At 41.5% G+C, this 16,694-nt stretch overlaps 1 protein-coding gene across 1 annotated transcript in view; it reads right to left on the reverse strand.

The window, feature by feature from the left end:
* VCAN (versican) overlaps window positions 1–16,694 on the reverse strand; it is a 90,031-nt gene that overhangs the window by 11,362 nt on the left and 61,975 nt on the right. The window contains exons 8-11 of the mRNA XM_058044319.1: window positions 14,745–14,858; window positions 13,187–13,300; window positions 5,598–5,756; window positions 4,143–4,225 (exon numbers count right to left, since the gene is read on the reverse strand). Coding sequence (XP_057900302.1) covers window positions 4,143–4,225; window positions 5,598–5,756; window positions 13,187–13,300; window positions 14,745–14,858 — 470 coding nt within the window. The remainder of the gene's footprint in view (window positions 1–4,142; window positions 4,226–5,597; window positions 5,757–13,186; window positions 13,301–14,744; window positions 14,859–16,694) is intronic.

Here is a 16,694-nt window from a genome sequence, read left to right on the forward strand (position 1 = left end):
AAATTGTTTCGCTGTGTGTCTCATCAGCTCCGCATCGTGAATTCCGCGTCTCCCAACCAGCAGAACCACTGAGAAGTTACTTCTTTCAAAAACAGAAAAATAAATAAATAAGAGGAATAAAATTTAAAAAGTGGGCAGGGACATGATATAGATGAGGAAAGATTGTTGCCTGCCACCCAGGTACAGCACAGCACATCAGAAAAAAAAGCAGATACATGTGAGCAGCCATTGGATCCCTCAGCTTACTGTAATTAAAGCCTATTTTATTCTGCTCATAAGCTTAGCCAAGGAGCACTTTGAAGATAAATTCTGGTCTTAGCCAAGAAGATCCCAAATTATTTAAAAAATAAAAAATTTTAAAAAAAGGAAGACAAATACAAGCAAATTCGTTTGGCCAAAAAAAAAAATCTTGTAATGATAGACCAGTTACCTGAAAACCATTTTCTTTATGCAAAATGCCACCTCAGCTGACAATTAAACTTTAGGGCATGAGAAGTGGGACACAACCACCTTATTCAATTAATTTTGTTCTCTCAAGCCCAGTCTGTGTTTGGGTTGCAGTGGGTACAACAAGCTGAAAATGTGTGTTTCACCAGCAGATGGTGAGGCTTTATCTGCACAAGATTGTGCCATTTTGCCTGAAAGGCAGGAAACTGCTAACTGGTGCTGAATTAAAACCACTTTACAGTTAAGAAATAAACTTGCCAAATCCCTCTGATATCTCACAGATAATGATGCATCAGACATTTCAGTGAGGCAGATCAAAAAGCTTCCTCAAGGTCTCTGTTCAGGACTGGAACCTCCAATACTGTGATTTAGGAGTGGGCCTGTTTCTATCTATTAGGGTAAATTTTCCTGTCCTCAAAGTTGGGGTTTTTAATGGAAAACAGGCAGACTCAATGCAAATATGGACAAAAGTCACATTGGCTGAGAAGATTTAAACACTATTTCTTGCTTTCTCACTGAATTTGGTTGCATTCACCTCATTTTTCAAGACACCAACATTTTCCTCCACTAACTCTGAGAGCCGTAGCGTGAATTTACAGGATCACTCTCCATCTTTTCCAAAACTTGCTTACTGGCATTATTTTTCCAAGTTCAACATAAATTCTAGTTGAAGCACAAAAAAATGTGCACAGGAATAAAGGGGGTTTGGTTTTTGTTGGATTTTTTTTCTGAGTAGTGCTGCTGGTTTTGATGACTTGTTAAGAGTGAGTATTTTCTACAGGAGTGAAAAAGAAATAATTCCAAGGTATCAAAAGTGGCTGACTGTAATTAGTCCACTATTAGGCAACTAAACAGTCTTTTTCAGAAGGGCTGAGAGCCTGTCAAGGCTACTTTAAAATCAGTGTAAGTTTCCCAGCAAGAACCTTAATTCTGTATTCTCATTTATAGGCTTTGCCCAAATATCATGTTTCATGGTGGCTGGCTCTTGGCTTCAGTTTGAAAAAAAAATCTGGAAAAACACAACTTGTCAGGGGCTGAAAATGTCAAAAAAATTAATGATTTCCTTCCATTGAACCCATTGGTTGGAAAACATTTTAGGTGCAAAGCAAAAAAAAAAGGTATTTTATCCCTTTTCCCAAAATTGCCAATAAAATATCTGGCAAAAGAGTTGCTGCTGTCAGTGTGCTGCATATTTCTGTCAGTTTCCTTGTGTTGGTGGGAAATGAGTACCAAACTAATATAAACCTTTTTCTGTGTCTCAGTAGTGAAGCCTGTGTTTCAAGCATTCCCAATTCCCAATTCTAGGGGCTTGCTTTGGTTCAGAAAGAAAATTTGTGTGAAAGAGAAACTTGTCACCCACAACATATCTTGATGTTGTTGTTGTTGTTAATTTGCTTTTTCTTTTAAGTACATGAAGCATCAGAACTGTTAGGGGCTTATTTTTAATCCATAAAACCTCATAAAGTCACACAAGCATGATTTTTTGGATTGGACCAAGCTGTTATTGGAGAAGATTCAAAGAAGTATCAAGATAAAGATGAATGTGCACCACTTGTAGCCACACAATCACTCTTCTGATAGTATCTCCAAGAAAACTGATATCAGGGGGATCCCCAGCACACTTAACAAATTTTCCCCCATGCCAGAAGTCTTGAATGGAATTGTGGATAGAGAGTATTTTTTGGAGAGTGCATAGAGCTGGGAAACAAATTTAGAAACAGCTGAATACACATGCACCCTGATACATAAAACAAGTCAAGGCTATTTAAATTTTGGCTATAGGCAAGAGTCACCTCTAAACTCAGAAATTCAATTTAGAGCCTGAGTATTGGTGTAATAGTGCTGTTTTTTATGCTCACAAATTATGCTAATGAATTTAAAGCCATCATAAATCTTGCTCACCTGCACACCCATAAAAGAGGCAAATTTTCTACCTGCATAGTATTTAAATTCACTGCAATTTTAGGAGGACATCAGGGAAGTAGTTTGGATGCGTATATTTAATTATGTTATCATTCTTGTTAATTAGCAGAGAAGTAATAAATCACTGAAACAACAAGAGTGGTTAGAAAGTATGAGAAATAAGTTAAAAGCCAGAGAAAAAGAAACAAATGAGGCAGCTGCTCAGAACCATGGGATCCAGAAACCATATGGAATAAGTTATGAGGAAAATCTATTGAAGCAATGAACATAAATGATTTCAGGAGACACCTAAATTGTTTCTGAAGGAAGAGACAGAGGGAAGTTGTTAAAAATGAAAGAAAAATAAGGTGGAAAAAAAGATCAATAAAAGCAGAAATCTGTTGGACAGATGGTACAACTCTGTTCATAGAATATCTTAATTTCTTAAAATTGAAAATTACAGCAAAAATATAATGCCCATTCAGTCAGTAGCCTGAATTATAAAAATATGATCTCAGCTCTAATTTTAATTTCCTCAAATTTATAGAATCAAGAATGGTTTGGACTGGGAAGAACCATGGGCAGGGACACCTTCCACTAGACCAGTGTGATTAATCAGTGGCACAACAACTCTGGTTTTGGAATATATAAGCGTTATATATTATCTTATGTATATTTATCTTATTTTACACCTGGTGTCTGGAATCACTAAGGTACCACCCTGAGCCACCAGTGAGGCAACAGAAAGCTTCACCACCATTCCCCACCCCTCTTTGCTGTCACCTTTGCCATGTCCCCAAGAAATGTCTCATTTAAAAGCCACTTCAGAGCACTTTTAGGCTGTGGTTATTTACATGAAATGGCAATAATTGAAGCCTGCCTTGCCCCAGGTGTCTTTCTACACCAGCTGCAGCCACATGGTCTGCAGCAACAACAGGTGTGTCCAGATGCTCTCTGATTTAAAAGTTCACTACTGGAAGAAAAATAGTAACCAGTTTGGGCTTTTTCTTAATGTAATGTTCTTCACTGGGTGCTCAACAGCAAATAAATCACCTGTTCCTCCTGCAGAAGAGATTATTTTGATTGGGGAAGAGTTTGATCATTTCCTATGTCCATCACCTCTTTGATTTAGGTGTGTTGATGGTGGGTGAAGATGCTTTCCCTCTCCTTCTGCTGATTTTCCTTTTTGTTTTAAGTCAGGAGGTATCAACAGCATCTTAAAATTTTATGGCTGAATTATGGGTTACAGGCCCCCTGAACCAGTTGAGGATGGCTGCTGCCCCACAGAGCAGGCTCCAGAAATGCTTGTGAGGCTCCTCTGTGCACCCCAGAGACCCAGCAAAGGCAAGATTTGAGGGCCAGATCATCACCCAAAAATGCATCCTGGTGAGTGAGGAGAATTACCACACACGGCCTTGCGCAAGGCAAGGTCACAAACCAGCTCCAGCAGAGACCCTTAAATTACCACAGTCTCAGATTTTTGAGTATTTCTATGTGAAACCTTAGAGAGCTCCCACACATACAATAACAGGAACTGAGAACAAGACCTCAGAGCGAAACCACAAAATATTAGGTATCCCAAAAATGCATTTACTGACTGTTTGCTTGGGTCCGCATTTAGCGACAGTGGGGGTTTTTTGGCTACTTTTTTTGCTGGTTTTTTTTTTGTTGTTGTTGTTGTTTTTTTTTTTTTTGTTTTTTTTTTTAATGCAGCTTCCCTCACTGCTAGTGGGAATTTGATAAGCCACCAGAAAAAGCAATGAGTGAGTGATTTCAGCTCAAAGGCATCTTACCAGTGGGCTGCCATCAGTCCAGCGGAAGTCACGCTCAAACATCTTGTCATTGAGGCCAATCCACTGGTAGTCATGGCCAATACCTGGGGACCAGAAGGGCATTTCCATTAACTTTCCCATAAATGGACGAGGCTTCACCAAAGAAAATAATTTCATGCGGAATGAATCAGACATCCTGTTCTTAAGATTGTTCTGCTCTTTGTGCTAAAGGCTGGTTCAGAGGCTCTTTTTCAGCTTTTTGGTTTTAATTTGGGATGTGTATAAAAATGCAGGTTATCATCTAAAAGTTTTAAATGACCCTGTCTCTTCACTCCCAGGGAAGTCTACCACGGCAAAGAGAATTAATTTCCTACCTGAGAATGTACAACAGGAAGAAAAGAAAAAAAAAATTAAAATCACATATTCTAATCCACATTTTTCAAGCTTTGGTTAGGCTGTGGCCATTGTTGTCTAAATTTTACAGTACAACACAGTAGCTATTTCTTTATGGCTAATTATGGTGGCATTGTCTTGATGTCACCATGTGCACAAAAACGTGTCATATGCACAAAATACCTTAAGTCTCCAGAAAAAGAAAATGTTTCAAAAAGTCTCAATGCCAAAACAAAAGTTCTTGTTCTCATCCCTCCCCCCAAAAAGTATTTTCTATTTAATGAATTATAACTTAATAGTGATAGAGAACTTGTATTAACTGCAGAAGTAAACATTTACAACACAAAGTGTGCCTTTTATTTAACATTTTAAAGTATGTTTTAAGTTGGAGATGCAAAAGCTGGGTGGTGAGGAGCAGATCTCACTATCTCTAAACCCTCAGTGATCTTTCTTGCTTAAAGTCACAGAATTTCCTGAGTTGGATGGGACCCACAGGGATCATCAGTTCAGTCCCTGTCCCTGCACAGACACCCCAACAATCCCACCCTGGGCATCCCTGGGAGAATATTTCAAATTATTCTGGAGTTCTGGCAGCAAAGGCTTTGTCTTTGCTTCCTGGAGCAAAGGCTTTGCCTCAAATCCAGTTGAACAAAGTGTTGTATGTTTTAAATTTTTTAAACAGCACTTCTGTGGAACCAAATTCACCAATCATCAGACATTTTTCCACCACCACACAGGCAAAATTAAAGGAAAATCCTTAAGTTTTAATCAGAAATCTAGAGCCTCAGGGCTATGCCCATTCCCTGGGGAGCCTGGGCAGTGCCCAGCACACTCCAGGATAAGAACCTAAACCTGCCCTGACACAATTTCAGGCCATCCCCGGAGGGTCTGACCCTGCCACAGGGAGCAGAGATCAGAGATGCCCCTCAGAGGATGTTGGACACCACGCTGAGGCCTGACCTCATTCTCCTCTTCCCCATCCGAACCACCCGAGTGACCTCAGCTCCCGTCCAGACCCTCCTTTGGACACTGCCTGGCACGCCCAGCTGTCCCTGGTGGGGTGAGGCAGAGGAGGGTACGCACGGTTGACGAAGATCTGCTCCTCGTGGGACAGGATGCTGGTGAGGTGTGCTCCCTGCAGGCGGCACTCCCGCTCCGCCGTGTCCCACGTGCGCCGGTGCGCGAAGTACTTGTAGCACTGCCCCTGGAACTTGTGCCAGCCGTAGTCACAGGTCTCCGTGTCTGCAGCACACAGACAAAGCACAAAGCCCCCAGTCAGTGCTCCAAAATCAGGCACGTTCGGTCAGTGCATCAACACCAGGCATGTTTGGTCAATGCGCCAAAATGAGAGACACATTTGGTCAGTCAACCAAAATCAGGCACGTTTGGTGAGTGCATCAAAACCAGGCACGTTTGATCAAATCAGCCAAAACCAGGCACATTTGATCGATGGACAAAAATGAGGCACATTGGCCAATGCAAAAAAAAGGTTTGATCAATGGACCAAAACCAAGAACATTTGGTCAGTGCATCAAAACCAGGCACATTTGATCAATGACCAAAACGAGGCACATTTGGTCAATGCACCAAAACCAGGCACATTTGGTCAATGGACCAACACCAGGCACGTTTGGTCAACACACCAAAATCAGGCACATTTGGTCAAAGCACCAAAATGACGCACATTTGATCAATCAACCAAAACCAGGCATGTTTGGTCAGCACACCAAAATCAGGCATGTTTGGTCAAGGCACCAAAACCAGGCACATTTGATCAATGGACCAAAATGAGGCACATTTGGTCAACGCACCAAAACCAGGCATGTTTGGTCAATGCACCATTGTGTGGTCAACACAGACAATGCATGTTTGATCAATGGACCAAAATGAGGCACATTTGATCAATGGAAGAAAAGGAGGCACATTTGGTCAATCAACCAAAACCAGGCACATTTGGTCAGTGCATCAAAACCAGGTACATTTGATCAATGGACCAAAAACAGGCACAGTTGATCAATGGACAAAAATCAGACATGTTTGATCAATGGACCAAAATGAGGCACATTTATTTGGTCAATGCACAAAAACCAGGCATGTTTGATCAATCAGCCAAAACCAGGCATGTTTGGTCAATGGACCAAGACAAGAATTATTTGATCAATGGACAAAAATCAGGCACATTTGGTCAATCAACCAAAACCAGACACGTTTGGTCAGTGCATCAAAACCAGGCACGTCTCATCTACACCAAGGGATTTTCTGCGGGACAAAGTTTCAAGAAAAACCCATCTGTGAAGGCATGCAAAATCAAAGACTCATCATTTGAATCTCATTTTCAGGTAGTTCTGCTTGCCCAGTCTCAGTACACCCATCCTTGAGACCTCACTTCCAGGCAGTTCAGTTTACCCACTTCCAGCACAAACTGCAAGACTATTACTTATCTAAGGCATATAATCGCAATTGGAAACTTTGTGGGTTTCCAGTGATTGAATTAAGCTGAATCTGGGCAATTTCAGGAGGACATCTACACCTGTCACCCTGGATGGATGAAATCCCTGGATGTTGGATTGCAGTGAACCTTCATTTCACCAGTTTTCTGAGTCTGTACATGGGGATGGGAATTTTTACTTGCAAGGACAAGTCATTCTTCAAGTCACTGTACTAACTTAAGTTTGGAAGAAATTGATAACTCAAAATTATATGGGGGGAAATTATTGCAATTGTTTAGTCTGCAGAAGCAAAGCTGCAATATTATCTTTCTGAGCTCAGGCCTCCAAATCCTCCTCCAAAACCCATCTTCCTTGATGAAGTCAACTTTAGGCATCAATTTGTTAGGAGGTTTGCAAAGCTGAAATACAAAGTAATGAAATTGCACGTTGTCTGTGCTTGCATGAGGCATGGTGCTGATAAGAATGCATCACAGAGAGGATTCACACCAGCCACTATGCATAGGAGAAATAAACACAAGCCTTGGAACAGGAACAACAAGGATTTGACGTTAATTATTCTGTCAAGGTTAGGCAGCTGTAAACAGAATAGATGGCAAAAAAAACCCCCAAGAGTTTCAGTTCCAAGTTTGCTTCTGCAGGGATGAATCACAGGAAAAAAATCAGCATTAGTAAGATGGGGAAAACAAGTGTGATGTCTGATTGTGTGATGTCTGAGCTGTGCTCGAGGATGGGAAGGACCTGCCAGTGATAAGAGGGAGTTTTAGGGAGGAGTGGGAGAAATAACAGTGGAAAGGCAGGGAGTTTGGAGCCATGGCAGATGCAGTGGCATCATGAAGGACATTTCAGCAAGAGATTACAGTGTGTTTCAGCCACAGCTATCTCAGCACGGCATGGCTCGCCCTGAGGGGCCTCAGGATGCTGAGGAACAGAAGCACAAGGCCTGGCCTCCCCCACCCCACACATCCACCAGGAATTACCCAATTCCCACTAAATTTAATCAGGCCCCTGAGCAAAACGGTGTCTGAAGCCAACTGTTCCAGCCTCTCCAGAGCTATGGAGATGTTCGGGGCTGGAAACTGGATTTCTCATTCTCAGTCAGTCAATGCAGTCCAGTGGTCAATAACATGCTTTGGCCGAAGGGGCTCTTTTTGCCTGAGTACAGAAACAACCAAATATTGCAGTACATGCCAAGGGCTGATGGCTGCGAATACCTTAACTAAGGGATTACTTATCTGTGAGCTGCTACCACCACCTAAAAAAGCAGTTTTTCCCAGCACAGGTTCTTAATTCACAGCAGGAAGAGGCCGTTTCCATACTGACACACCAAATTGTCTATTTTTCAAAAAAAAGGGTTTAAATCCCCCATGACACAAACTAGATTTTACATGTACATAAACGGATTTCAAAGTGCAAACAAAGTGTGCCAAAGCCACGTCTGAGGCTTATCAGAATTTCTCTGACACTAATAATGTAGTCATTGTCTTAGGAGTTTGATATCAAAACAATTTCCCAAAAGCCATCAGTATTGACATAAATGTACCAAATGCAAAGACATAATCAAGCTTAGAGTGATTATGTCCCTTCTATTTCCAGGAAGCTGAGCTGTAGAAAACTGCTTGTGCCTTGAGTCATCCCAGCTATGAAAAAAAGAATGTAATCTACACAACCAAATTGTTAGCTTTTTTATCTTTTCCCTCTTTGTATTCTGTGCGAGGTGCAGGCTGCAGACACAGCTTTAATCTCTGGCATCTAGGTAATTTTTAAAGTTTAGTCTGCCTTGGGCTTTCTAGAACATTTGTTTAACCACACAAAGCTGACTAACAGACCTATGTCCTCTGTGAAGGCACTTAAGATTTTATTATTTATCTTGTTCAGGGACTCCTTTGTCCCACAGGAAACAAGTCAGATAATAACAAGGAGCTGAGAAAAACGTGGCCAGAGAGGAATTCCAGGCTATTCTAATCAAACTTTCCCTGGCCTCTGCTAGGGAAGAAGTGAAGGATTTGAGAGAAATGAGGGGGCAAAGGGGCTTGAAAATACAAAACTGAGAGGACTGTGTTTCCTAAGTTGGATATAATGGCCTGAGCATGAATTATAACACAATTTCTCTTACAAAAAAAAATCACACAATTTCTCTTTGTAAGAAAAAAGGTGCCAAACACTGGCAAAAAGTTAATTAATTTTCTGCACCTGTGTATATCCCAAATCTAAAAAAAATCCCAAAACAAAACAAACCAGAACTGATGGCTATAAAATACATGATGTTTTTAGATGCTGGAAAAGAGGATTTTTTTGTTTGGGTTTGGAGAGTGGCTGGGGGTTCTGGGGTTTTTCAAGGGATTTTGTGTTTGGTGGATTTTGTTTTGGGCATTTTTGGGGGTTGATTTGGGTTTTTTTTAGAGGAGAAGTTGATAAGAAGAGGGAAAAAACATAGGAAAAGGAAAATTCAAGATGGTAGAGGATAAAAATGCAAACCAGGCTAGTAAAACTGTGGGGGCAATTTCATCTCTGCACAGTTTTGTCCTCAGTGTGCAACACTTTCTTAATGATGAAAGCTAAAAGGGTGACAAAAAGGTAAAAAGGTTCCATATGGATATAAATTTCCAGTACCTTTACTGAACCATTGAACTAGTGTCTCTGAATTAGTAGACACTAATTGCAGGTAAATTTTCTGACCCAACCACGGTGAGCAGAGTAGGTGCAAGCATTTATTGAATGCAATACTTCACATTCATTGTGTACCCAGCCACAGACTTGTGTAACCTTGCTCCAGCATGTGATGGAAGGACTGAAACACTGCTCACCATTTGTGGTGTTTTAAAACTCATCCAGGGTTTATGACAATTTACAGGGGTTTTCAGTGGTGTTTTCAAGGAGTTGGTCTCACAGCTTCTGTTCTCTGTAACTGCAATTGATCATGTGTAACCACATCCCTTAACACTGCACTTAAAAAAAGAGTTCTCAGTGGGTTTGATACATAAATAGGGACTGTTTATTCAATGCTGCTGTCAATAGGTCCATTGTCTTTAAAGAAATTCCAGAAGAGGCTTAAAGGAAATAAAGACTGACACAGGTACCAGAACATAATGAGAGTCTTACTCAGCTGTGAATTTTATCAGTGACTCTCTGCCTTCAGCTAATGAGGAAATGCTGGAGGCCACTTAGCCCCCACATCTTGAGGAGAAGCCCATTTCTTTAGCAAATAGCCAAAATAATCTCTTTTCAGCTGACAGACATCAGTAGGAGACCATCTGTTTTCTGAAATTACCTTTTCCCTGAGCCCTTCTCAACTACCTCAACCCCAACCAACCAAGCCCGGGGAACAAAATGAATTAAATAAGACTGGAGTAATCACAGACGTTGAAACAATGAACCTGGGTTATAAGAACACATGATTCCTGATAGGGTGGTTAAAACCCACATTTGTTTTGTTTTCAGAACCTGGAAGAGAGCAGCTGGTTGAATTATCCCAAGGAGGTGCATTCAGTTACAAATACACATGTGCCATTTTTGCACACATGTCCAGCTGCAAGCAAGCCAAACCTTAGGCTTAAAACATTCCTTGAGAGCAGGGAGACACCAGCTACAGCAGAAAAGGGAGAAAAAGAAAAGGAAACTCTAGCCAGCCAAGGAAGGAAGAGGAAAATCCACAGACGTGTTTGTCCAGTTCTCCTAAAGAGAATTCACCCTTAAAACTGAGGCTCAAGTTGCAAGCCTCTACCATTTCCTGAGAGTTGTCATAGGGGCTTTTCACAGAGAGATGACAGTGGAAAGACTGATGGCTCTCCCAGAATAAAACTCACACCAAGATTTACTGCAATCTCCTGTCACTCTTTGGGAAAGTGTTTGGGGGATATTTATGAATTTTAAGGGGTGATGTTCAAATGTCAGAAAGTGGCAAGCAGAATATCCATCTTTCCTTTGAAAAGATACAGGTGGTGGGCAAAAGAGGATATTGTCCCTTTTAATCTCACCTGCACCAGAAGTGATGATTAGCTTAACTGAGCTAACAATCTAGTTTAAGGGCAAACTTCTGAGGGAACTTTCAGCTGCACTATTTCTAACATCTGACACTTCCAGCTCGCTTCAGGAAGATGTTCCCGGGCTCGGATTGCTGAACTCTTTCCACCTGGCAAGAGGAAGGGCTGTCAGGGAGCCAGTTCCAGCTCCCTGAGCCTCAGGACTGATTTGCCTCAGCCTGGATTAGATCACCCAGAAGGTTCCTTTACCTTCACCACCTGCCAGGGCTCGCTGCCGTGCTGTCCCCTCCAAATGCTGACACAAGCAGGGCACCCCTGTCGAATATCCCTCAGTCCACAGCAGTCCCACAGGGGCATTTGGGTGAAATTCTGAGCTCTGCTCTTCCTTCTGCACCAGGGCAGTGGGTGCAGATGTGGTGACCTCCTACTCTGAGCTTCATGTCCAAGGGCAGTGCATGTTCCCTGCTCCCATTCCCTCCCATGGCATTTTGAATGCTCAGCACTGTGCCTAAGAAACCCCTTCAGCCTGATTTTTTTTTTTTTTGAAACGTTCTAAAATGAATAGTATATTTGAAATTTTAAAAAAAAGAAATAATGAAATATAATCTAGGTGTGCTGAGCTCCACCTTTCCTGTGGCACTGAGGTGCACATTCTGTCGTCCTGGCTGGTCTTTAAATCTAGTGAGGTCAGGACTGATGCCTTGAAATAAAGCCTGCTTGCCAGACAACCATGTCTGAATCGCCAACACAGTTTTATTTTGTCTGGTGGAGTGGAAATTTGGCACTAAAACCTTTTCCCAAGTCCCAAACCACTGCAGGACTTTAAGTGGAGGAAATTTAAATTCCAAAGCTGAGAGAGCACAGCTCTGGTTCTGATTGACAAACTAGGAAATGTTCCCATTAACCACCTAAAATGCACTCTCAGGTTGGTCATAAAAAGCAGCTTAAAGCTACCATGGCACTCAGAGCCACTCGCTGCCATGGATTTGCTGGAATGAAGGGGAGGAGGAAAGGAGTGAGAACATTTATTTCTTTTGGTGTGAAAACACTGTCAATTTTTAATTTGGGTGGCAAGATTCAGAAAGCCTTCTCAAGTTACAAGGTGAGCCAGACTGATGAAAAGGTTAAACAGCAAAAATGCTGAAGCTGATCAGCTCTGAGATTTTTCACCTTTAACAAAGATCTCTACAGGTTGAGCTGGAAGAGTTTGCAAACCACTCTTCACTGAAGCTGAGAAACAAACATGAAAACACACAATATCAATTAAACAAATCCAAAGGTTTAGTTCATTCACCTGTGGCCAAAATCATTCAGCTGAAGGAAAAAGAAAAGCATATTTTCATAAGTTTAGCAAGCACCGTTTCTTTTTCCCACGGAAATGCCTCCATTAATTTTATTGACAGAACAAATGCTGCTACCCTATTCCTCCTCCCACATACTGAGTAAGCATCTTGCACTGCAAATGTTTTCTGTAAATTCTGTGAGGTTTCTTGCAGGCAGTTTTCTAACAAGTACAGGAACATGGATATTCAATCATATTTCAGTTGTCCAGCTCAGAAGGCCTTTTACAACCTCCTTGTAATGATAATCCTGCACCTACTTTTCCTAAAAGAATCCCAGAACAAATAATTTTGAAAACTGTAGGACGCAGTTGTCAAAGCTGTGGTCCCCACTGGAGGAATATTTAATCTGTCTTATTCACTAAACTATTCCTACATCTCACCGATGCTTTTTGGAGGTGATGGGTTCTGATATGTCCTTCACACCACATATAATTTTTTAAGAGAGAAACTCAGCCACAAAGTAACCCTGCTCCTACTCATTAAGCATCACTACAGTAATGAGACAGCCTCATTATGTCTTCCCAGCAGTTTGCAAGGCAGCATCAACAACAAGGCTTGGAGCCACCTGAAAACTCTTGCTGAAAAGCAACGCCTGAGAGCTGTTGTTTTGACACAGAAATTGCCCCGCGTATCAGTTTATATTTTGTGCTTTTGGCTTCCCCTCAGGTTAGCATGTGGGTAGGGCTTGTGCAAAGTGAGAGATGGGAAAACACCCTGAACCACGAGTCAGGCAAGTCCAACAAAAATCAGGAGCTCTCCTCACCGCTGGTGACTTCCCGCAGATTTTTGCCAGATTCTTCCACCTTCTCATTTTTAGGAGGCTTTTCCCTGTTACTCCAGAAGGATTTTTGGGCTGGAAATGGAGCGTGCAGCAGCGCAGGTGAGGGAGCAGCCCTTACCTTGCTCGCAGAGAGCCCCGACGTAGCTGGGCAGGCAGAGGCAGGTGAAGGTGTTGAGGCTGTCGATGCACGTGGCTCCGTTGCGGCACGGGTTGGACTGGCACTCGTCGATATCTGCACAGAAAACAAAAAACTGGTTCCATCGCCCACCCAGCTGCCAGCAGGGAAATGCTCCGCAGCCTCAGTCAGGCTGGTGGCTGGGACCAGTCCAGAGCAGAGGAATGCAGCATTGCAAAAGATCCCCGTGGTGGCTGTGGGGGTGAGAGGGAGGAATGCCACGCAGCCTTCTCCGGGTGGAAAATCTGACTCGTGCGGGTCACCCTGGCACAACAGAAATCCCCATCGGCCACCAGGGGCCTCGAATATCTTCACAAAACTCAAATATTGGAAAACTTATGATGTAGCATTAAACAGGCTGCTAATTTCAGTCTGCAGAGCGGCAGGCTCTGGAATCTCATTGGTTTGCATTTCTCATTTTTTTCTTGTCTAATCTTATCGAGATAAGGACAAAACATCATAGCACCCATGGTCTTGCACAGTAAACAAATAGCATGTCTGTCCCTGCCTCCTCTAGCTGCTAAAATACCTTGTCTTCACATTTTAAATTGGAGCACAAGTTCATTTTATACAATTATTTTCAGCATGGGTTGATTTTGCACAGGTTGTAAACTAGTGTGTCTCCTCATGAAGAAGATCATATGAAGTTTCCTAATGAGTGCTGTTCCTCTGAAACAATCACAGTGTGGACTTCCACACAGATTGTTCAAACATCTCCATCCAGAAATAGTCGTGGTTCACTCACTAAAATCTAAGAGAGAAGCTGGACATACCTACAAACAATCAACTAGGAATAATTGCTGCATCATGCAGAAGGCTTAAAATATATATATTTCTATTTTAAAATATGCTCTGGTCAAATTTTATGCTGGTCTTACTTGTTCCAGTCATTTTATCATACTTTGTCTTCCTTTCTGGAAGGAAAATGGGTTATTCTGAACCACATAGGTGAATGTCTTGAAATCTACAGTCACAGGAGATGCAAAGATGTCACAGGCAACTGGAAGAGGTTTCTCAGCCAAAATTGTTACCAAAATACTAATGTGTACCAAAGATGCATATGAATGTGATAATATCTAAAATTTCCTGCAAAAAATTTCAAGTTTGTGTTCAGTTCTCAGCTTCCCATTCACATTTGGGAATATTTTATCTTACCAGCCTTTCAAGTAACTATGGGAAGCTCTTAGGGAACCATCCCAAATACTAATGTTTATTTTTTTTATTTATTTGGTGTGGTTTTGAATTTCATGCTGGGAATTCCAGCTCCTGCAGGTAATTTACAGTTCCCTTGACCCCTGTGTGTGTGCACAGATCTATGCACTTTGTGGAGAGAGGGAGAAGGGGAGGGACAATGGGGATCTCTCCATTTAATTGTCCCAAAGTGAGGCCTCGGGGTGAAATTTTTCAAACATCCATGCAACCTTCAACTCTAAAGCACACCAGGTTTCACGTTCAAGAGCTTTAAACTCGAGCTGACCAGCAGCAGATGGCACCAGTTTACCTAATTCACACTGCTCCCCGTTGAATCCTGGCAGACAGGTACAGATGTAGAAGGAACCACGAGGGTAGCAGGTACCACCGTTGAGGCAGGGGTTGCTCTTGCACGGATCTTGGCCTGTTAAACAAGGAGGAAAGGGAATTTGACTCCCTGGTTTCAAGGAAATTGTGTATTTTTGATTTTCGGGAGGAAAAAAAAAATATCTTTCTTCACTGCTGCATTGGTGGTGCAGGCTTTACTGTAGTTACAGAAACTCTATTAATGTACTCAACTGCTCAAAATAAGATTTATAAAACAGAAAAGCTGGTCTTCAGGCATCACTGCTTTCAACTTAAACAACAATACGGCATTTACTACGAACATTGTAAATTACTCTTGGAATTACTTTTCACAGCAATTTGTACTGTATTTGGCAGTCATGATACTCTGCTGAGGATGTAGTTTGCATGACATGACAATTAATTGTAGCTGAAAACAGTTAAACATATGCAAAATGAATGGAAAATGCTTTTTTCTTGAACAGGGTTAGTTTATGCAGAATGACAGGGTACACAGAACATACTGACTGGCTGCTTATATTCAATCAATCAACCCCCACCAAGTGCTATTTCTTTTCTCACATGTGTGCTTCCCACCTGCCTTTCTTGAAAATACATTTAAAGAATACAAACAAAGGCTCTGAATGCATTTGACTCTGGACTGAACATTAAGATAAAAACTTACCTGCTGTGAAATCCTCGGTTGTTACAGGAGTTAGCGTTTAAATACCGTTTCCTTGAAGAGCTTTATGCCTTCCAGTGATGTTTATTTCCACTGAGCTTACATACCTGGGTATTTGCATTTGATTCCGTGCCTAGGAGCACTCACTCACACAGACAAGTCCACACCAAACCATTTCTGAGAGTTAGTTTCTCACAGTGAGAGGGAAATCCTGAAGGCAGCCTTTCTGACAGGCAAAAATAAAGCCCTGGATTTGACAGCTTACATAATAGATAAGAGAGTTCTGTAAATCAGAGGCATGAGAAAAATTAAGATTTTTTTTTGGTCATCCTTTCCCAAAGCAATCTGACTAGGATTGACCAAAAAAAAAAAAATCTATTTTTTTCTTGCAGATTAGAGATGCAAATTCTTCCCTGTCTAGGCATGGGAATGCAGAAGATTCAGCTGAAAGCCTCCAGAAGAAAACTCTATGTGCAAAACTTCAGGGTTATGATTAAGTGAGTAAGGTTTTCACCTCGGAGGTTTTGGAAAGGTTCTGATCCCATCCATTCAACAGGGTGCTTGTTTTCTGACTGTTTCACTGAAAGTCACAAATGAAGGGCTTTGTTAAGCACCCTAATGGCATTTTTTGTGTGTTTGCTGTCTGTTTATCCTTCTACAGACTGGACATTTCCACAGTAAACATTTTCAAATTTCCAGCTACCTGGATTATTTGAGGAAAAAATAATAGTAAACCTATAAAATCAGACCAGTCCAGTTCTTTCATCAGATGTTGCTAGACAAAATATGAATTGAAGTGATACTACTGGCATCACCCATGTATTTGATGAAATGGTTCCCAATACCATCATGGAAAACAAAATATTGCGGCAAATTATGTCTAAAAAAAGTTCTGTAATTTTTAAGAGACTGACACTGCATCGACCACTTAAAGCTATATGTAGGCTGAAAAGAAGATCTTGATTTGGAAAGCTATGTGGAAAGCTGTCTTGTAGGTCAAGAGAAGTTCAATTTCATAGAAAATTCTGATCCTAAGACGTGCACTGTTGCTTTCTAGGTCAACTGCAAGAAGTTAAAAACAACCCTTCACAGAAAACCAACTGTGTAAGAACTATCACAAGAAAAGTCACCAGATAAAATCATCTTTTGTAATCTGGCAAATGAAATCACTCCAGCCGATTTCCCTGCCACAGCCAACGTTACCTTCTTGCCTTTTAGAACTGGCTGGTTACC

The sequence above is a fragment of the Melospiza georgiana genome, chromosome Z (assembly GCF_028018845.1).
Source record: "Melospiza georgiana isolate bMelGeo1 chromosome Z, bMelGeo1.pri, whole genome shotgun sequence".
NCBI lineage: Eukaryota > Metazoa > Chordata > Aves > Passeriformes > Passerellidae > Melospiza > Melospiza georgiana.